Source organism: Acanthochromis polyacanthus, chromosome 20 (genome assembly GCF_021347895.1).
Source record: "Acanthochromis polyacanthus isolate Apoly-LR-REF ecotype Palm Island chromosome 20, KAUST_Apoly_ChrSc, whole genome shotgun sequence".
Taxonomy (NCBI): Eukaryota; Metazoa; Chordata; class Actinopteri; family Pomacentridae; genus Acanthochromis; species Acanthochromis polyacanthus.
In genome coordinates, this window is record NC_067132.1 from 29,870,700 (window position 1) to 29,893,197 (window position 22,498).

Below are 22,498 nucleotides of genomic sequence, written 5' to 3' on the forward strand. Positions count from 1 at the left end.
AAAGACAGAAAGTACTCAGTCCTTGCAGGTTTTTTTTTTTTTTTGCTGAAACTGCTTCATTATAGCTTCCGCAGTTCCATTTATCATCAAAATGCTCGTAGCTGTGATCAAACAGCACAAACTGACCTTTACAGGAATCCTTCACTGATGGTATCTGTTGTTTATTCTCTGTATAATCTCTTATAACGGCTGCAGAAACGGAATCATTATCTGTCCTGTGAGTTCCCAGCAGCTCTTCAGAGGTTGTTGGATGTTCAGGATGAAGCCTGAGGAGCTGCTGGAGGACCAGAACCTCCACCGTTAACCAAACGTCCTCAGCTCATCCTCCAGCAGCAGCGCAACAGAAAACAGAATAATGATCATGTGGAGGAAATGTTAAAGCCTGAACCCTGCAGCAGCAGCAGGGGCTGATGGGTAATTTATCTGATGGTATTTATAAGAGAGGTTGTGTTTGTGTGTCTGCAGAGCGATCTGTGGTCGTTGGGAATCACAGCCATCGAGATGGCCGAGGGAGCTCCACGTAAGTCCAGCACACACATACACAGAATACACACACATGTACTAAAATATACATACAGACATGTACTATAATAAAATATCTGTACTTATTTGTCCTTGGTCTCCTCCTCAGCTCTATGCGACATGCATCCCATGAGGGCGCTCTTCCTCATCCCCAGAAATCCTGCACCGAGGCTCAAATCCAAGAAATGGTGAGTCAGACACACACAGAGACACAATCTGACCTGCAACAAGAAACTGCAACAAGCTGCAACAAAAAGCTGCAACAAGTTTCAACAACCTGCAACAAAAAGTCGCAACAAGCAGCAACAAAATCTGCAACAAAAGGCTGCAACAATCTGCAACAAAAACTGAAATATAATGTTGCAACAAAAAACTACAAAAGGCTTCAACAAAAAGCTGCAACTAACAAACAGGTTCTGATTTTAAAGGTTTATTCCACCCAAAACACTGATAGTTTTGATGGTTTGTTTCAGTCAGAAACTGGTTTCTGTCCAAACGTGCAGTTTTGAAGGTTTGTTCCACTAGAATGCTACTTTCTGTCCAAATATTTGTGCTTTTAAAGGGTTATTCCACCCAAAATACTCAGAACTTTGATAGTTTGTCTGGATGACTTCCCATTCATTTCAACAGTTTTTTGCAGATCTCGTTAAGAAAAGTCCCAGCACATCATTCATGGTCAAATTTTCTCAAAGCTCAAAAATCTTGTAGGAAGAATCTGTAAAAATAAGCCTGAGAAACGATAACAAGTGGTTACTGAAGGATCTGAACATCTGTAACATCTGTAACCGGATCATTTCAGGTCCAAGAAGTTCCAGTCGTTCATCGAGAGCTGTCTGGTGAAGAGCCACAGCCAGCGGCCGAGCACCGAGCAGCTGCTCAAGCATCCCTTCATCAGAGACCTGCCCAACGAACGGCAGGTCCGCATCCAGCTGAAGGACCACATCGACCGCACCAAGAAGAGGAGAGGGGAGAGGGGTAGGACCGCTTTTAGAGCTGCTTCTGGACTGCTTTTAGACTTGGTTTCAACTGGAGTCACCCACATCTGGAAACACAAAAAACAATCAGCTGAAATCTGTGTTTGTTTCCCTTCAGATGAAACCGAGTACGAGTACAGCGGCAGCGAGGAGGAGGACGAGGAGAGGGACGTCGGAGAGCCCAGGTGACGACTTCATTACCAATAAAAAAATCAATAGAATACCAATAAATAATCCCAATAAACCTGGGTACAGACTGATAGGTTAGACTTCTGGCTTCATCAGTCTGATAAAGTAACTGAGTGAGGTCATTGATCGGCTAAATTCAAAGTCTGAATCATCACGAAACGTCTGATTGATTCAAAACACAAACTGAGCATATTAGATAATAAACTAGTCTCAGCTTATTTCAATAATCTGTGATGAAGCTTCAGTTTTAGGCCTCCAGTTATGGGACTCCACTACTAGGAACCAGATAGATGGATGGATGATAGATGGATGGATGGATGGATAGATGGATGGATGGATGGATGGATGGATAGATAGATGGGTAGATGGATGGATGGATGGATGGATGGATGGATAGATAGATGGATAGATGCATGGATGGATGGATGGATGGATGGATGGATAGATAGATGGATAGATGCATGGATGGATAGATGCATGGATGGATGGATGATAGATAGATGGATAGATGGGTAGATAGATGGATGGATGGATGGATGGATGGATAGATGATAGATGGATGGATGATAGATGGATGGATGGATAGATGGATGGATAGATGGATGGATGCATGGATGGATGGATGGATGGATAGATAGATGATGATTAAATCTCTCCTCTGATTGGCCGTCCCGCAGCTCCATCATCAACATTCCCGGCGAGTCGACTTTGAGGCGGGACTTCCTGCGCCTCCAGCTGGCCAATAAGGAGCGATCGGAGCTGATCCGCCGTCAGCAGCTGGAGCAGCAGCAGAACGAGGAGCACAAGCGCCAACTGCTGGCCGAGAGGCAGAAACGCATCGAGGAGCAGAAGGAGCAGCGGCGGCGGCTGGAGGAGGTAGATCCAGAAACGCAGAGAGAACGTTACGGTGATGCAGGTTGACAGTCAAACAACAAGTAGACGATATTAAACCGTAGAACAGCTCAGGAGCTCCTGTAGAGCTGCTGGTTCATGTTCTCACTGTAATTCAGTGGAAGTAGGAGCTGAAATGTTGATCTCCTGTCTCATCTTTTATTGTCAAACCCAAATGTTTTCAGTCTACAGCTAAAAAAAAGATAAAGGAACTGTCCTCACTGTTCTGATACGTCTGGAGAAGAGTGTGTAAAATAATATACAGATGATTTCTGAAGTTAGAATGTGTGTAATTATACAAGACATTTATTTAACAAACAGTTTCATGTACAAAATTACTATGTGTATTATAAAGCAGATAAATTATCAAGAAAAAATTTACAAATAAGTTAATATTCTGGCAGTGGGGAACAAAAAACAGCAATCTCTTTAAAAATGCAATAATTTTACATAATTAAAATACATTTTCTAGTCTTATTTTAATGTGTTTAATGTTTAATGAACAATATTTAATATTTTAAAACAGTTAAATCACTCATATTATATAATATAGTAACATATGACCCTTATAGATAGATTATTGTTGTAAAAATGAAAAGTAAATGTGCAAGATATCTTTGTTTAAAAAACAAATCCATGTTTAAAAAAATTAAAATGTAAAAATAAATACTCCAGCTGCTCATTAAACATTACAGTTATCTTCCATAATTAAATGAAGCTAATTTCTTGACAAATATTTATAGTTTTAAGGGTTTAGTTCACCACAATATTACTTTCTAGCAAATTAATTATGGTCCTAAAGTTTTTTTTTAAATAAATACTACTAGTTTTAATGGTTTGTTCCACTCAAAATGCTCATTTCTGTCTAAATATGTAAAGTTTTACAAATGATTTCCACTAGAATTTTACTTTCTAACAAAAAATATGGTTTTATAGGTTTATTCCACCTAAAATGCTCATTTATTAGCAAATATTTCTATTTTTAAAGGTTCGTTCCACTCAAAATACTATTTTGTTTACTGTGGACATCATTGCTGTTCCTTAGAAACGAACACGACAGGAGGGTTAACCTGTGTGTCGTCACCACACCTGAGCTGTTCACACCTGGGATGATGTCAGAGAAGCACCTGACTCCTTCTTTGTTTTTTTGTATTTTTTCCACCAACAGCAACAGCGTCGTGAGCGAGAGCTGAGGAAGCAGCAGGAGCGAGAGCAGAGGAGGAGGTACGAGGAGATGGAGCAGCTCCGGAGGGAGGAGGAGAGGAGGCACGCCGAGAGGGAGCAGGTGAGACGCACCTGACTGCAGGTGAGGGGCGGGGCTTCACGGCTCACTGCCGACATCATGTGACCTCACAGAACCACGGTTTGAAATGAAGAAAACACTGAAGAGAAAACAGACAAGAGAGTTTTAATCCTCTGAACTCCAAGCAGCTTTTATATGTTTGTCACATTTTTCCTCACTGTGGACCCGTTTTTAACCACAGTACAGAGATTTATACCTTAATAAATCGTCCCACAACCACCATAAAAGGAATAAAAACGTTCAGTTATTTAATTTATTTCCAGCGTGTTTTTGAATTTTATTTAACATTTGTTGACACAAGATTATAGAGGGAAAACTCTTTTGTTGAAGCTGATGTTTTTGAAGGAGAACATTCCCAAACTTTCATTTTGTCCTTTAGCTTGAAGTAGTGAAGGACTTCAGGTGGCTGAAGGAAGTCTTTGTCATGGTGCCCCTTTACCAGCTAAACCCCCACAGTGCTCTTTAAAAAACATGCGTGCAGCTGCAATGTAGAAACACTGTCTTAGTTGACAGCGCTAGATTTAAAACATTCATACTGGCCCAATGTTATTAAGCGTCCCAGAAGTCTTTGTCATGATGCCCCTTTACTAGTTAAACCTCCATGGTGCTCTCTAAAAAGTGACTTATTTATGCAACTGGAATTTAGAAACACTATTCAATTTGATTCAGCTTGATTTAACTTGTGTGTTTCATCTAGATGTTATTAAGCATCCCTGAAGTCTTTGTCATGGTGCCCCTTTACCAGCTAAACCTTTGTATTACTCTCTACAAAGTGACTGTTACATATGGAACTGGAGTTTAGAATTAGTGTCCGAGTTGGTCCAGCTTGTTTTAACATGATGTTATTCAGCATCCCAGAAGTCTTTGTCATGGTGCCCCTTCATTACACGATGCTCCTTAAAGCAGTGACAGTTACATGTGGAGCTGGAGTCCAGAGGATTAAAATGCTGCTTTAACAGAGTCTCTAACTCAGTGCTACAGAAGAACAGAAGAGGGAAACTTCTCCTGCGATGCTTCCTCACCTCTCTCTTTTCTCACGTTTAAATTTTCTCCTTCAGAATTCCTGCTGATCTCAGTAATAAGCTCCGCTAATCGCTGCTCCCTGGTTTTATCTGCACTCGGCTATTTCTGTCTAAATCCCTTCTTTCACACCTCTTCAATAAATCTCCTACTTTTGTCTGTCCTCCTCCTCCTCCTCCTTTTTCTTTCCCTTTTCTTCTATTTCCTGCTCGGCTGATGTCACCGGTTGCCTGGGCTCCCATTCGCTCTCCTCCCGTCCGACTCTCTCTCTGATTGGCTGCGTGCCGCGCTGTCCCGGCCGCTGATTGGTTAGGAATATATCCGTAGACAGCTGGAGGAGGAGCAGAGGCAGCTGGAGATCCTGCAGCAGCAGCTCCTGCAGGAACAGGCCTTACTGCTGGTAACACAACACACAAACACAACAATCCCGTTACCTCGCTTTGGTTTGTTCATCCTGGAGCTCTGAGACATCAGAAGGACTCGGTGGGGTGCAGCTCTTCACTTCAGGCTGCACAAGACATGGAAATCAGTGTTTATGACAGATGTGAACACACAAAAAAAACCCAAACAGCCAGATCCATTCCATACATCTGAATTAGATCAGAACAAAGTCACACAGATCAGATCAAAGATGTCAGAAACATGCAGCATTCCATGACATTCAGCAGATTAACAGCTGATAACTGTGAGTGCAAACTAATACTTGCTGTCTTTATAATACAATATAATATAATGTAAATAAAACGCAAAATTCCAGGGAATCAGCTTCACTTTTTCTTGTAATCTGCATTAATTCTTTCTCCTTCACACCTTTTAATCTTATGTTAAAGTTTACCGTTTTACACGTTACTGACTCATCTTTCAGTCTTTATATTTAGAAAGTTATTGTATTGTAATTGTAATGTGTCAGGTTATTATCACTTCACATTGCAGTTGCATTTCTTGTTCAACGTTTCCAAAAGTTCCTTATGGTCCTGGTTGTTCCTTATGGTTTGCCTCTATTTTATCTCAGTGTCACCTCAATTTGTCTCTGTTTTACCTCAATTTTACCTTTATTTAAACTCTATTTTCCTTAGTTTTACCTCTATTTTTACCTCAATTTTACTTCTATTTCACCTCAGTTTTACCTGAGTTTTCCCTCAAACTTTATATCTGCTTTACCTCTGTTTTACCTCAGCTTTATCTCTATTTAACCTCGATTTCTACATCTGCTTTACCTCAGTTTTTACTTTTATTTTACCTCAGTTTAACCTCTATTTTACCTCACCTTTACCTGTATTTATCCTGTAGTTTTACCTCAACTTTACCTTTGTTTTACCTCATTTTGACCTCAATTTTACCTCTGCTTTACCTCACTTTTACCACAATTTTACCTCAGTTTAAACTCAAATTTTACGTCAGGTTTGCTTATATTTTACCTCTGTTTTACCTCCATTGTACCTAATTTTTACCTCAACTTTACCTTTATTTTACCTCAGTTTTAGCTCAATTTTACTTCTAGTTTTCCTTAGTTTTAGCTTGGACTTACCTCACGTTTACCTCAACTTTACCTCAGTTTTACCTCTATTTAACCTGTTTCACCTCTATTTTACCTCCGTTTACCTCTATTTTACCTCTGTTTAACCTCCATTTCTCTGCTGCGTTTGGTCCAGGAGTACAAGAGGAAGCAGATCGAGGAGCAGCGGCAGGCCGAGCGTCTTCAGAGGCAGCTTCAGCAGGAACGCGCTTACCTGGTTTCTCTGCAGCAGCAGCAGCAGGAAACACCGCGACCGCCGGCCGACAAGAAGCAGCTGTACCACTACAAGGACCAGGCGCCGGGCAGCAACGACAAGCCGGCCTGGGCCAAGGAGGTAACCGGTCCACCGAGGGTCGCTTTAGGGGGGGTTCTGTCATGCAGCTTTAACAGCAGTCTTAGTCTAAATGCCTGATGTTTTTTAAACAAATGGCTAAAATCTGCTAACACGACACATTTAACAGGAGAACTCTTGATTCCGTCTTAGTTATGAGGGATTTTATGAGGCTCAAGACACGTTTTTTTGAATTTTTTATAGTTCACCAGATCTAAGAAGTGTCACTGCTTTGCATATTTCAAGAAATAATCAAGATTTTGTTCCTTTTATGGCTGCGAATAACTTTATCTGCCTTATTTACAAAAGAGATTAGATCATTTTACACTTTTGTTCTACTAGAAATGAATGAAAAAACAGTTAAAAAGTGAAATTTCATGAGACAAATGTTCACTTACTGGCCTGTTTTCCAACTTCTGACTTTCTAATGATGCCATGCTGAATCAGCCTAGTTTATTTTTTATGTATTTTTAATTTATTAGGTCCTTTGAGGAAAAATGTGTATAAATTCCTACTTTTTTGGAAAACAAATGATAAAACATCTACTGACACATCACATACATACATTTTCATTGTTAAATAAATATCACTGCACTGTGTATTTCAGGAAATAATCAGGATTTTATTCTTTTTGATGGACACAAAAAGCTTCATCTGCATTATTTACAAGCAGGAATAAACTGAAATGTCCATTTTCCACAAAATACAGCGCACAAATGACAAAACAAATACATAAAAGTAGGATTTCATAATGAAAATGGCTGGTTTTCATCATTTTTAGATGACAGATGTGATTGTTGAGCTGATAAATGAGCTTCTTCTTCTTCTCTGACATTAGATTTTGTTCTCAGGATCAAAGTCGTTGCTGCTAAACGTCATAACATTTCCTCAGACAGGACAGAAGAACTTGACCCTCTGAGCAGAAGTTTGTTCAGTTTTCTGTCCTCCATCTTTCATTAGATCTGCACAAAAGTTGACATCAGCCTGAAATTAACCTCAAATGACCATTTCCTGATATTATTTTTACAGGGGTCCACAGGATCAGTTTGTTTGATCAGTGTTTTTCTTCCAGGAGGTGAAATGTGTTTTTATTGGTTACCAGCTGATCTGTGAGCGTCCAAAATGTCTGGAGGAGGAAGCTCCGCCCCTCTGACTTCCTGTCTGTCGTGTTAAACACTCACCTTGTCGTCCAGGTGATGCGTCGCGCTCAGAGCAACTCTCCTCGAGTCCCTCCTAAGAAGTTCCACTCCTTCAGGGAGCCTCGGGACGTCCAGCTGGACAACCTGCTGCGTCTCCCCGGCTACAAGCCCCGCCGCCGCCGCCCGCCGTCCTACCCGGCCCACGGCAGCCCGTCCAGAGAAAACCTCCACGTTCCCAGGATCCGGGTCACCTGCGTCCCGGAACCCGACCCGTCCCAGCCGGTGTTCCGCCGGCCGAGCAGGAGCCCCGAGTCGAGGGGTCGCAGCCCCGGACGCCGGGTCAGTCGGAGGTCGAACAGAGCCTCGTTAGGACCGCCGCCTGCTTCATTAACCCTTTAATTAACAGTCTATTCCTCTAACCAGGTGATCTCACTTCCTCTAATCAGGTGATCTCACTTCCTCTAATCAGGTGATCTCACTTCCTCTAACAGGTGATCTCACTTCCTCTCACAGGTGACCTCACTTCCTCTAATCAGGTGATCTCACTTCCTCTAACAGGTGACCTCACTTCCTCTAACAGGTGACCTCACTTCCTCTAACAGGTGACCTCACTTCCTCTAATCAGGTGATCTCACTTCCTCTAACAGGTGACCTCACTTCCTCTAACAGGTGACCTCACTTCCTCTAACAGGTGACCTCACTTCCTCTAATCAGGTGATCTCACTTCCTCTAACAGGTGACCTCACTTCCTCTAACAGGTGACCTCACTTCCTCTAACAGGTGACCTCACTTCCTCTAATCAGGTGACCTCACTTCCTCTAATCAGATGATCTCACTTCCTCTAACAGGTGATCTCATTTCCTCTAATCAGATGATGTCACTTCCTCTAACAGGTGATCTCACTTCCTCTCACTGTGGGCTCATTTCTTTCTCTCCAGAGTTAAAAGTCATGGAAAATTGATCAGAAAATCCATCAAAGGGTGGATAAATGAATAAAGAGATACAGAAATAATCAAGTAAATAACGAGATAAATACATGTAGAAATACAGAAATTAGCATGCAAAGAAATAATAAAGATTTAAATGTACAAAAATACAGATAGAATTAAAAAAATAAGTAAATGGGAGATGCTTAAAGAAGTAGACATGTGGAAATTAACATACACAGAAATAATAAAATACATAAATAGATGTAGAAATAATGAAATAAATAAATATTGACACTCATAAATAATTGTAATATTTTTTAAATTAAAAATGCAGAAATGTGGGAATAAATACATAAATAAAAGTAAAAAAAAATAAATATATTTACAGAAATAATAGTAGAAATAGTGCAATTCATATATATAGAAATACAAGATAAATAAATATTAAAACAAGTCAAACAATATAGAAATACAGACATAATAAAACAAATCAAATTATGTAGAAATAATACAGTAAATGCATGTTGAAATACAAGATAAATAAAAATATATTAAAATATTAAAATAAATCAATCATTGTAGAAATATGGAAATAAATTCAGAAATAATAAAAAATGAAATATGTATATTTACAGAAATAATAGTAGAAATAGTGCAATTATTATATGTAGAAATATTAAATAATTAAATATGTAATAAAATATTTTAATAAATCAAACAATGTGGAAATATAAAAATTAAAACACGTAGAAATACTGAAATAATAAAATGAATCTGTCTCTTGTAAAATACGTAAATAAATAAATGTAGAAAAAATAAATCTGATTAAACAATGTAGAAATGTGGAGATTAAAAATGTAGAAATAAATAAATGAATGAATAAATAAATATGGAAATAATGAAGCTAATTAAACATAGAAGGAAATTCAATAAGGAAGTAAGCAGATATTTCTAGAAATACCTGAATTTATCTGGATAAACTGCGTGGCTTATGTTTATTATTTGGTATTTCACAGATTCTCAATGTTCTATTTCAGGTATTTTACATTTATAAAATCCTCCACCTCTCCTCTTATTTTAATCTCTATTAATTCTTTTTCCTCCTCATCGTTTAAATCTCTCCATGGGTTTTATTCTCCAGGTTTCCGTCTGGCTGCTGCAGATTCCTCTCTATATTTCTAGTTAATAATAATAAAAGCTGCTCTGCTGCTGCATGTCGGTTCTCACTGCTTCTAACTTCAACATCTACCCTCAGAATTCCTCTTCCAGGCATCACATTCGTCTCTCTTTAACTCCAGGTTGTGAAAGTTTTTCTTCTTCTGCTTTTATCTGGAGGTTTTAAAGACGCCAGGTCGTGTTTTTCTGACCGAGACGCTGAAAGTGCAGCTCAGAGCTCCACGTTTGGAGTCAAATCAAGGCCACTTTCAGCTTCACATTTAGGGCAGATCTGTGGTTCTGCCCCCTGGCGGCCACCGCTGCCCCGATGTGGGGCATCTGCAGCTAAATATAGTCGCTTTTAGATCAGGTCTACCCTCCTGTCGGCCTCCCAGGATTCCCCCTGAAGCCTCGCAGGAGAAATATTTCCATTAGACGCTCAACGTTCCCCTCTAGAACCAAAGGAAGCTTTCGAAACATCAAATCAGCAATAAAAATAACAGGAAGTAGTGGTGAAATATGAAGTTAAAAGAATTAGAAGAGCATTTTTTATTCGCTCAGAATTGATCCTTGAAGTTAAATTGGTTATTTTACGTGTTAAACAAGCTGCTAATTGAATAAAACTAACGACATCAAGTAATCTGCAACTAAAAACCCATGAATATATGTTCAAAACATTCAGAAAAATGTAAACAAACATAGAAAAATATGGATTAAAAAATGTAGAAATACATAATTAATAATGAACATATAAACAACAAAATGATTTCAAGTAACCGTGGAAATGAAAACATGTGGAAAAGTAGAAATATAAAAATCAGTACAGATAGAAATACACGAACAAAATGAATGGAGATATACGTAAAAAAATGTATTTAAATGTACATAAACATGGAAATGATAAAATAAATACTTGTGGAAATTTGGAAATAAATACAAATTTAAATACATCAACAAAATGATTATGAAATGACTACATCTAAAAAATAAATAACATGAAAATAATAAAATAAATACAAGTATAAATATGGTATAAACAAATAAAATTTAAAAAGTAGAAATAATAAAATAAATATATGTGGAAATTTGGAATTAAGCACGAATATAAAATTAGTGGAGATATACTGAAATAAATATATCTAAAAATAAATAAACATAGAAATAATAAAATAAATAAATGTTGAAATGGATAAATAAATACAGAAATATGTTAAGAAATGAATGTAGCACTACAGAAATAAATAAATGTAAAAGTACGTGAACATAAAATAATATAAATAATAATAGAATAAGCATAAAAAGTAATATTATTTTATTAATAATTATGAATAGTACTCTTATTTAATAATATTAAAAATACTTATAAATAAATGTGGAAATACAAAAAGAAATAAACACCGAAATAATGAAATTAATAAATGTAAAAATAGCTAAATAAAGTGATAACTGCAAATATAGAAAGAAATCAACCTAGCAATCAGAAATGCATCGAAATCAGAAATAATAAATAAACAGACATAAAATCCGTGTTTTACACTCTGAGTATCAGTTGAAAAATCCTACATTTGATTGTTTTCTTAAAGATGAGAGTCCATAAATCCCCTCATCGGTGCTTTCAGACTGACTGTGTCTGGTGTCTGTCAGGTGGAGGATCATTATAAGATGAACAGACAGACTTCTCCTACGTTGCAGCATAAAGTCTCCAACCGGATCTCGGACCCGTCGCTGCCGCCGCGATCCGAGTCCTTCAGCAGCGGAGGCATCCAGCAGGCCAGGACTCCGCCCATGCACCGATCCGTAGAGCCTCAGGTGGGTCCGTTTACGTCGCTACGTCTGAAACATCTCAGGGTGCGATCACACCGTTTGGTCTGGAGTTTACAGCAAAGTCAGAATTGTTGTTTTTTATTATAGTATAATACCAACGCTACTTGCAGCTGTAATTTGCCACAGTGGCTCAGTAGTGCCCCCTGGAAATGTTCCAATGTTCACCAACAGCTATGAAATTTGTTAGGCATATGTAGATCATCAAGACGCACAAAACAGTAATTGACACCTATGGCTAAAACCCAACGGTAAGTCAGCTGTTTTGAATTATGTGTCATATTTTGGGTGATTCTAGGCCATTTTTGGGTGTTTTCAAAAGCTATAAACTCAAACAGGGTAACCCCAACAGAGCTCAAATTTGCCCAGGATCTGCAGCAGATATGGGTGATCAAAAGTTATCAAAAGTCTGATGGCATGGAAATGGCGGCTGGCGACAATTCACCATGAAACAGGAAGTGCTGTCTAACTACCCTGATGAAACAGGAAGTGCTGTCTAACTACCCTGTGCTTGCTCCAATCAGCCCCAGATTTTACATGTGTGAGCAGAGTCCTGCCCTGATAACATCCATAGACTGAAATACACTCTCAGTTGCAGCACCACCTGGTGGACATGCGTGGGATAGCTGAATGAGGACCCAGCTTTAACTATATTGATTATTGTTGATACTTCAGCATTTATTGGAAAGTTTGATGCAGAAACAGGAATACAAGGTTTTTGTGTGGTTTCTGTTGTAGCAATTAAGCTAACCTTCTTAACCAGAATTACTCTCAAACACTACGATATATTCAGTAGGACTCCTGATACTGAAAGTTCTGGATGTTGTTGGACTTTTTTGGCTGACACAAATGGAAGAAAACAAACGAAAAATATCACAGTACAAGAAACTTGGTTGTCAGAAATAACTGAACCCTCCGAACCCCGAAAGAAGAGCATGCTTACCTGAGAATCAATACACCATCTATCACACATACATACAGCTAATCTGCAATACATTCTCTGACAGGCCCCGTCTTCTGCCTTATCGGTTAATATGTTTTTTGTTGGTTGAATTCTGATAATCATTAACGTTCCTTAGTGTGGACACTAGCATGAAAGCATGAGTTGACCTTAACAGGACTTTCCTCGTTTATGGAAATAGAGGAGCTGCTGCTTGGTGTTTCTGCTGCTTGTATGTTCAGGGCTGTCAGAGCTCCGTTTTACGAACATGACTGGTGTGAACGCACCCTGAGGCATGTCTTCTCACCTCCCCCCGTCATCACCTCCCTCCTGCATTCGCTCCCTCTGGACTCGCTTCCTGGTCACAGATCCTGATCCTGCTCCTCCTCCTCCACCTTTGCCTGTTTTCCTGCCTGCTTGTGCGTGTGTCTTTGTGTGTTTGTGTGCGTTCAGATGGCCCACCTGGTGCAGGTGAAGAGTCACGGCCTGTCGGGCTCCCAGTCCCTGTACGACCCCCACGGCGTGTCCTCGTCCTCCTCGGCGTCGCCCTCCCCCTCCCGGCCTCCCATGCCCCGGCAGAACTCCGACCCCACCTCCGACACCCCTCCTCCCCCGCCCCTGTCCCGCCTGGCACCCCCCCTCGACAAGCTGGATCGCAGCTCCTGGTTGCGGCAGGACGACGACATGCCGCCCAAGGTCTCTGCATGCCGCCGATCGAGTGTTTCTGTCCGAGTGTGTGTGCCGACTCTGCTTTATTTCTGGCTTCCTTTTCTCGCCTGTGTGCAGGTTTTTAGCCGTCTGCTCGGTTTCTTTTTCCTGTTTCAGATAGAAGATGTGATGAAGTTCAACAGCTGTACTGAGCTAAATGTTTATGCTAAATTTGATGCAGCAGAATTAAGGCACAATATACTGAATTAAGCATCACATAGGTCTTTGTTATGGCGCCCCTTTGGATTCTTTTGATGGATGTTGTTGAGCAGAAGATGCTGATCTCAAAGCTAAATTTAATTTGTCAGAGGAATATCTGGAAAACAGCAGCAGAGAATACCATTTTCACTTTAAACAAAACTAAAAATTTGAGTAAAACTGCCTTCAAATAAGGAGTCAGTGGCGGTGAAGCTGAAGCCTCTAGATTTCCAAGAACGTTTTGTTAACTCTTTGCTTTTGGATAGATACTCTTGAACTAAAACTAAACTTTGTGCATAGAAATCCAGAGACTGACCCCCATAAGACCACATTTCTATTAGATGTAGTTCTTAAAGTCAGAACCGAATGTTCCCAGAATGTTTTTGCTGCTCTTTGCAGGTTTCAGTGTTGTTGTTCCAGAGATGCTAACACTAGCTGGATGGTGGCGCTGTTGTGTGTTTTCAGGTTCCTCAGAGAACCACCTCCATCTCTCCTGCTCTGGTCAGGAAGAACTCTCCTGGAAACGGGCCGGGCCTCGGTCCTCGGGCCGGAGCCCACCTGATCCGGGCCAGGTGAGCCCAGAGACACTCCCAGGGTTTATTTTAGTCCAGAAAGGATTTTTCAGCATGAATGAGACGCCGCTGTGTTTGTGTTGCCGTAGCAACCCCGACCTGCGGAGGACCGACATTTCCATGGAGACGCCCCTGAAAAGGACGAGCAGCGGCAGCTCCTCCAGCTCCAGCACCCCCAGCTCCCAGGGAGGCTCCAACGAGAGAGGTGAAGGTTTCTGAAGGGGCCGAGGTAGACCTGAAACCATAAAACAAGGTCTGAAGCTTCAGTCTGACCCAAAATACCAGGTCTAAACTATAAAACCAGGTCTGAAGCTTCAATCTGAGCCCTAAAAGCAGGTCTGAACCCTTGTATCAGGTCTGTTTCCTCAACCTGACCATAAACCAGGCCTGAACCTTTGACCTGTACCCTACAACCAGGTCTGAAATGTTACACCAGGTCTAAACTCTCAACCTGACCCCCAAATCCAGTCTAAACCCTTGACCTGAACCCTAAATCAAAATCCGAACCTTCAACCTGAACCTTTAAACCAGGTCTGAACCCTTAGACCAGGTCTGAACCCTTAGACCAGGTCTGAACCCTTAGACCAGGTCTGAACCCTTAAACCAGGTCTGAACCCTTAGACCAGGTCTGAACCCTTAGACCAGGTCTGAACCCTTAAACCAGGTCTGAACCCTTAAACCAGGTCTGAACCCTTAGACCAGGTCTGAACCCTTAAACCAGGTCTGAACCCTTAAACCAGGTCTGAACCCTTAGACCAGGTCTGAACCCTTAAACCAGGTCTGAACCCTTAGACCAGGTCTGAACCCTTAAACCAGGTCTGAACCCTTAGACCAGGTCTGAACCCTTAGACCAGGTCTGAACTCTTAGACCAGGTCTGAACCCTTAGACCAGGTCCGAACTCTTAGACCAGGTCTGAACTCTTAGACCAGGTCTGAACTCTTAGACCAGGTCTGAACCCTTAAACCAGGTCTGAACCCTTAGACCAGGTCTGAACCCTTAAACCAGGTCTGAACTCTTAGACCAGGTCTGAACCCTTAAACCAGGTCTGAACTCTTAGACCAGGTCTGAACCCTTAAACCAGGTCTAAACCGTCTTCTCTGTGTGTCTGTTTGTGTTTTCAGGTAATTCGGCCTCTAAGACTGAAGGTTCAACTCTTTCCTCCCACGACACCAAAGACGACAACAGAGAGCTGACCAGACCCAGCAGGCCTGCAGTGAGTACACACTCTGTACACACTCTGTACACACTCTGTACACACTCTGTACAAATACACAAACACACTTTACACAACCATTCACCCACACTCTACACAAATACATGAACACACACTGGATACACAAATATAAACACACACTGTACCCACAAATACATTATACAGACACACACTGTACAAGCACTAAAACATTAGATATACAAACACAAATACACACTGTACACAAATATGTAAACACATACTATACAACAGCACAAACACACACTGTACAACTACACACTGTAAAGACACACTCACTGTACACCCATGCACACACCGTAGAGAGACGCCCTAAACAAACAGTGTACAGCTACACAAACTCTGTAAACAGCTACACACCGTCCTCCAGCCTGTCGTCCGGTTCTTCCTGTCGTCTCTCTGATCTTTAACTTTTCTGCTGCTTTCATTTCTGTCTCCATTTTCCTCCATCGACCTTCAGAGCTATAAGAAAGCTGTAGACGAGGTCAGTGAGACAGACTGTCCACCTGTCTGTCCTCCTGTCTGTCTGTCTGTCTGTCTGTCCTCCTGTCTGTCTGTCTGTCTGTCTGTCCTCCTGTCTGTCTGTCTGTCTGTCCTACTGTCTGTCTGTCTGTCTGTCTGTCTGTCTGTCTGTCCTCCTGTCTGTCCTCCTGTCTGTCTGTCCTCCTGTCTGTCTGTCTGTCTGTCTGTCCTACTGTCTGTCTGTCTGTCTGTCTGTCCTCCTGTCTGCCTGTCTGTCCTCCTGTCCTCCTGTCTGTCTGTCTGTCTGTCCTCCTGTCTGTCCTCCTGTCTGTCTGTCCTCCTGTCTGTCTGTCCTCCTGTCTGTCTGTCTGTCTGTCTGTCTGTCTGTCTGTCCTCCTGTCTCTCCTACTGTCTGTCCTCCTGTCTGTCTGTCCGTCCTCCTGTCTGTCTGTCTGCCTGCCTGTCTGTCCTCCTGTCCTCCTGTCTGTCTGTCTGTCCTCCTGTCTGTCTGTCCTCCTGTCTGTCTGTCCGTCCTCCTGTCTGTCTGTCTGTCTGTCTGTCTGTCTGTCCTCCTGTCTGTCCTCCTGTCTGTCTGTCCTCCTGTCTGTCTGTCCTCCTGTCTGTCTGTCTGTCTGTCTGTCTGTCTGTCCTCCTGTCTCTCCTACTGTCTGTCCTCCTGTCTGTCTGTCCGTCCTCCTGTCTGTCTGTCTGCCTGCCTGTCTGTCCTCCTGTCCTCCTGTCTGTCTGTCCTACTGTCTGTCTGTCTGTCTGTCCTCCTGTCCTACTGTCTGTCTGTCCTACTGTCTGTCTGTCTGTCTGTCTGTCTGTCTGTCCTCCTGTCTGTCTGTCCTACTGTCTGTCTGTCTGTCCTCCTGTCTGTCTGTCCGTCCTCCTGTCTGTCTGTCTGTCTGTCTGTCTGTCTGTCTGTCCTCCTGTCTGTCTGTCCTACATTTAGAACAAAAATACTTTTATCTAAAAAAAATCACTTTGTTTACTATGTGTACACATTGTTTTGTTGATTTTCAAAATAGTCTTAACTTTTTTAAAAGGTTCTCAGCTTCCTAAAATTCAGTTCCCTTCACAAAATTGTCCCCAAAGTTCTTGCTTTTCTTAAATCCCCAAATTAAAATTTAAAATATATTTACTTATTATTCAAAATATAAAATCTGGATTGATAGTCCATAAATATATACATTATTTCAAGTATTTTTTTTTAATGTGTAAATTAAAACTTTTCTGTAGATTTTACAAGAAATTATCTGTAATTTAACAAAACAGGAAAAATCTTTGTAGATATCGCAGCAAATATCTGGAAAATAATGATGTTTTTGTTGATTTAAATTAAGTAAAGAAAATAATGTCATTTCACAATCAAATATTTTTTTTAAAAAGAAATTTATAAAATTTAGTTTTTTTTTTGAGCATTATTAAAGTTTTGACCTGTTTATGTTTTATGTAAATTATATAAATTGTGACATTTTCTTTAAATTTTAGTAATTGTTATCTGGTATTTTTTTGACAAAATTGCTAATGTGTAAATTAATGTTGTTATTTTTTTAATTGTCTAATGTTTAACAAAACAGGGAAATTCCGTAAAGTAATATTTTCTTTAATTATTTCCCATTTTTCATACCTTAATATACAGAATTTTTCCTTCAAATAACAGCAAATATCTGCAAAATAATTATATTTTTGCACATTTACATTATGTAAAGAAAATAATCTAATTTTACAGTTAAACACTGTTTTAAAAAACACAACAAAACTTAACACACAAATTAATTTTTTGTAGATTTTCTTAGACTATAATTTAACAAAACAGAAAAAAATGTAAAATAATATTATCTTGAATTATCTACAATTTCCTAACCTTAGCATACAGAATTATTCCTTCAAATAACAGCAAATATCTATAAAATAATGATAATTTTGATCATTTAAATGCTGCCAACCAACAAATTACAATTGGTGTATATTCAGGTTTTTCATTTTTATTTACAGTTTCGATCTGTTTGTTTGTTTTTGTAAATTCTGATCTTTTCTGTGAGTTCTACTGAGTGTTATCTGTTATTTTTTTTGACCAAACAGTTAAAATTTGCTTTGTTGAGGACATAATCCACAGTTGTAAGCAATTTCTTTCAAGTTAAAGTTAAAATGTATCCAATTTTTAACTGATTTTATTGTATCTAGCTTCAGTTTTAACTCCAGGAGGAGAACAGTTTGTGTTCAGATGTAGTTTTATTTGTTGTTTGTTCTTTTCCATCACTTCCTGTTCTCATACTTCAGTCTCTCTCTGTGTCTCTTTCTTGGGTTTCTTTCTGTCTTCAGGAGGATTTGGTAAGAAAAGCAGAAAATTGCCCTCCTGCAGCTCGATTCTCCTCTTTCTCCACTTCCTGTCTCCGTTTCCTGTCAGATTCTCAGAGCTTCATTCTGCTGCAATGCGTCGCTTTAATCAAACTCTCACTGAGAACCAAACACAGGGCAGATGTTTCCAGATGTTAAATCTGTTCTGAGGCCGTTTGGTTCAACAAAACGCGAATAATGGTTTACGTTTGTAGTAATATTTTCATAAACTTCCTACACGGTGTCCAGGTTTTACTGCAATCTAAGAAAATATTCCATCGTCTACATTTTTAAAAATAAAATAATTAAAATCACATAATACAAAACAATTATGTTTGCATTTAAAAATTTTATTTAAAATTTCCTTCAATTAATTTTTATACAATTATTCTTCTCTTTAGTTGCATTTCTTGTAAAATATTTAGTATAATTAATTTATTTTTATGTTTGTAAACAATATTTTTATTTTTAATTGCATTTTTGGTTTTAAAAAATGGCACATTTTTATTTTAGTTCAAATATTTTTTATGATATTTCTGATTTAGTTTTCCATTTCCAGTTAAATACCTGATACATAATTCTATTTTTTCACATTCTTTTTCCTATTTAATTGCATTTCTTTGTGAAGTATGTGGAACATTTTTTATTTCAATTATTTTATTGTACCAGTTTTTTTAAATGTTGTTTTTAGAATTATTTTATTTTCATTTTGCTTTTTTGTCATTTTATTATAGCTTTTATTATTGTTTATTTTATTTTACTTGAATTTCAGTGCAGCATGTGGAATAATTGACTTTTTAAAAGATATTATCTGTTATTGGACTTTTTATTTTTTACTTATTTCTAGTTCTAGTGTTCTAGTTTTGTACAGTTGAAGATAAAAGCAGGAAAATTAAACCTGTTATCTTCTCTTGGTTAGCGTAGCTTCGTCCTCTTCCACGTCTTTAACACTAAAACATTCATAAATAATAACGTCTGGTCGTCGGTTTTCTTCCATTAAAGCTGCAGAGACGCATCACAGCAGCGATGAGGCGTTCACTGACCAACACAGAGTCTGAATTTAGAGCTGCAACCTTCAACTTTCCTGCACTGCAGCATGAAAACACTCACCTTCTTCCTCCTCTTACTCTTCTTCTTCCTCCTCTTCCTGCTATTCCTCCTCTTCTTCTTCCTCCTCTTCCTCTTCTTCCTCTTTTTCCTCCTCTTTCTCCTCTTCCTCTTTATCCTCCTCCTCCTCTTCTTCCTCCTCTTCCTGCTATTCCTCCTCTTCCTCTTCTTCCTCTTTTTCCACCTCTTTCTCCTCTTCCTCTTCATCCTCCTCCTCCTCTTCCTCTTCCTCCTCCTCTTCCTGCTCGCTGCCTCTTCGTCCTGCAGCCTCAGTAAATATTGTATCGAACCAAAAGCTGCATGGAGCCACAGAACCCCATTTGTTTGTTTGTTTGTTTGTTTGTTAAAGGTGGATTTGACTTTTTAGTTGCAGGAGAGAAAATCACTTTCGAGCTTTCTGGAGTCACAGATTCAGGAAGAAACTTGTTTCTGGAGATGTTTTCCTGTTTGTCTGTATTACACATCAAGTTTTTTACTAACGCTCTGAAAACACATTAAAAACTGTGAACATAAAGACAAATATCTATAAAATAATTAAAAGTTAGCAGATTTAAATGCAATTAAAACTGTTTAATTTTACAGTCACACACTAAGAAAACCAAATAGACTTTTGATATTGACATTATTTACAGTTTAAAGATTGTTGTAAACTGTTAGAAAACATTCATTTTTACAGTGAATTTTTATGTCATTTATAAAATAATTTTCTTGTAAAATATCATTTTAAATTTTTTTAATATTATTGTTTTAATTGCAACGTACATAAAAAACAGGGTTAAAACAAACTGAATATTTTTACTTTTTCATGAATAAATTTCACTCATTTGCAGAATATTAAATATAAAACTTGTCTGTCTGAAGTGTCAGACAGCAGCACTCGTCTCTCCTGCACGACGAACATTTAAAAGCTGTTTTTCACTCACGTCTCTTGGAGTGAAAACCTAAACATTTAAACATTTTTGTCTGTCGTCCTGCAGGATCTGACTGCTTTGGCCAAAGAGCTGAGGGAGCTGCGACAGGGCGAGGAGACGAGCCGGCCGCCGGTCAAAGTCACCGACTACTCGTCCTCCAGCGAAGAGTCCCACAGCAGCGAGGATGAGGAGGGAGAGGGCGGAGCCAACGACGGCACGGTGGCGGTCAGCGACATCCCACGGATCATGTGAGTCGACCACAGATGCACTTATTTCTCTTCATTTACAGTTTCTGTCCATTTGAAGGCTTTGTGTTGAAAGTTAAATGTTGCTAAAATGTTTGTTTTCAGGCCGGCGGCGAGTCAAAGCACCAACGAGTCGTTCGGGATGATGGGAGGACACAACGACTCTCATGGAGATTCGTACGGAAACAGCTCTCAGGACGGAACGCTGATGATGAGAGAGGTGAGTCCAGACCTTAAAGTTCTACCAAAACCCCACGTTCATCCGTCTTTATAAAAAACACACATTATCCCTTTAAACTCAATGAGACTGGAAGGTCTGATGCAAAACGATCTCAATAAATTTTCACTTTGTTCTTAATGTAGATTAAATCACTGAAAGGTTTCCGGCCATTTTTACTCACTGTGGTTCATTTTCCACAGCAGCTACAGGTGCTAGCTGATTTTATCCCCCCTTTTGTTGCATTTATTAGCAAGATAATTCCAATTAAACTGTAGTTTCTGGATGTTTTTTGACTTTTTTTAAATTCTGTTCATCATCTGTCACTTTGAAATAATTAAAAATCACAATTTCTGAGTCATTATGGACAATTTGAGACATTTTTTAGAAGATTTTTGTCATTTTAGATGAATTTTAATCCAGTTTTGAGTCTCTGTTTGTCATCTGTAGAAAGATGTTTCACCATGCTGAATGTTTCTCCAACTCCTTGCTCCTCTGTTCACTGTTTCTGAGCCGTGCTGCTCTTATTTTAGTGATTCATTAGCTTTGATTTTCCTCTCAGTCTCTCTAAACCATCTGAAACTTCTCCAAAGTTACGTAAAATTGTCCAAACCAACCCATAATTTGTCCAAAGCAACAAAAAAAAACATCCAAACTGACTCAAGAATTATCCATACTAACTTGAAAACGGCCTCAAACTACTTTAAACTACTTCAATTTGATTTTTAACAAGTTTTATTCCAGTCTTGAGTCTCTGTTCATCACTCGTAGAAAGATGTTTCACCATGCTGGATGTATCTCCAACAACTTGCTCCTCTGTTCACAATTCTGAGCCATGCTGACTTTATTTATTCATCCAAGAGGTTTGATTTTCCTTAAACTTCATCTAAAATGACAGAAATCTTCAAAAAACACATTTTGAACTAGTTTAAAGTGATTTTCGACAGATTTTGAGTTCTTTTGGACAATTCTTCAGTCAATTTGGACGTTTTTTTTGCTGCTTTGGATAAATTTTGGGTCAATCTGGACAATTTTATGTTACTCTGGAGAAGTTTCAGATGGTTTAGAGTAAAATCAAACCTACTGAATCACTAAATCAATGCAGCATGGCTCAGAAACAGAGAACAGAGGAGCAAGTTGGAGATACATTCAGCATCTTTCTAAAGTTGCGTGAAAAAATTGAAATTTTTGCAAAAATGTCTACAGCATGTTTTTTTCCCCAGTGCTACCACCTGTGATCACTGTTGCATGTAGTAATTCCTTTTTTTTTTTCTGAAACAAATAACGAGAAAAATGTAACTTTTATTATGATTTACGTCATTCTAACTGTTATAGTGCACAGACAACAAACAAATGCAACAAAAACGCTCAGAAACTGCAGCTTAATTGGCACTATATTGCTAATAAATGCCACAAATCGGGTTAAAATCAGCTGTCATCATCCATGTGGCTGTATTTGAAGTGATCAATTAGTTGCAGTGATGAAAAATGCAACAAAAACAGCCAGTAACTGCAGTTTAATTGGAAGTATATTGCTAATAAGTGCTACAACGGAGGTTAAAACCAACTAGTGTGTGTTACATGTTGTGTGTTGTATGTTGTATGAAACAGTGGCATTAGAACACGTATGAGGGAGTGTTTTCTCTGTACCCGCCCGCCCCTGTCATAAAACGAGCTCCACACAGAAACAAACGCGCCTGCGAGCTCACCTGACCTGTCAATCACAGCCTCGCTGCAGTAGCCCCGCCCCCTCTCTCTCTTCTTCCAGAAACT

General features: G+C 39.3%; 1 protein-coding gene across 50 annotated transcripts in view; it reads left to right on the forward strand.

Annotated features, from left to right (window-relative positions):
- tnikb (TRAF2 and NCK interacting kinase b) overlaps positions 1-22,498 on the forward strand; it is a 54,659-nt gene that overhangs the window by 24,248 nt on the left and 7,913 nt on the right. For 47 of the 50 annotated variants that reach the window (XM_051940067.1, XM_051940072.1, XM_051940070.1 and 44 more), the window contains exons 8-23: positions 466-520; positions 632-710; positions 1,322-1,497; positions 1,615-1,681; positions 2,363-2,561; positions 3,745-3,861; positions 5,213-5,299; positions 6,552-6,749; positions 7,940-8,224; positions 11,614-11,778; positions 13,184-13,426; positions 14,102-14,208; positions 14,298-14,413; positions 15,331-15,422; positions 20,330-20,511; positions 20,614-20,728. In XM_051940067.1, the coding sequence (XP_051796027.1) occupies positions 466-520; positions 632-710; positions 1,322-1,497; positions 1,615-1,681; positions 2,363-2,561; positions 3,745-3,861; positions 5,213-5,299; positions 6,552-6,749; positions 7,940-8,224; positions 11,614-11,778; positions 13,184-13,426; positions 14,102-14,208; positions 14,298-14,413; positions 15,331-15,422; positions 20,330-20,511; positions 20,614-20,728 (2,283 nt within the window). The other 3 variants (XR_007938226.1, XR_007938224.1, XR_007938225.1) reach the window with 3 other exon arrangements.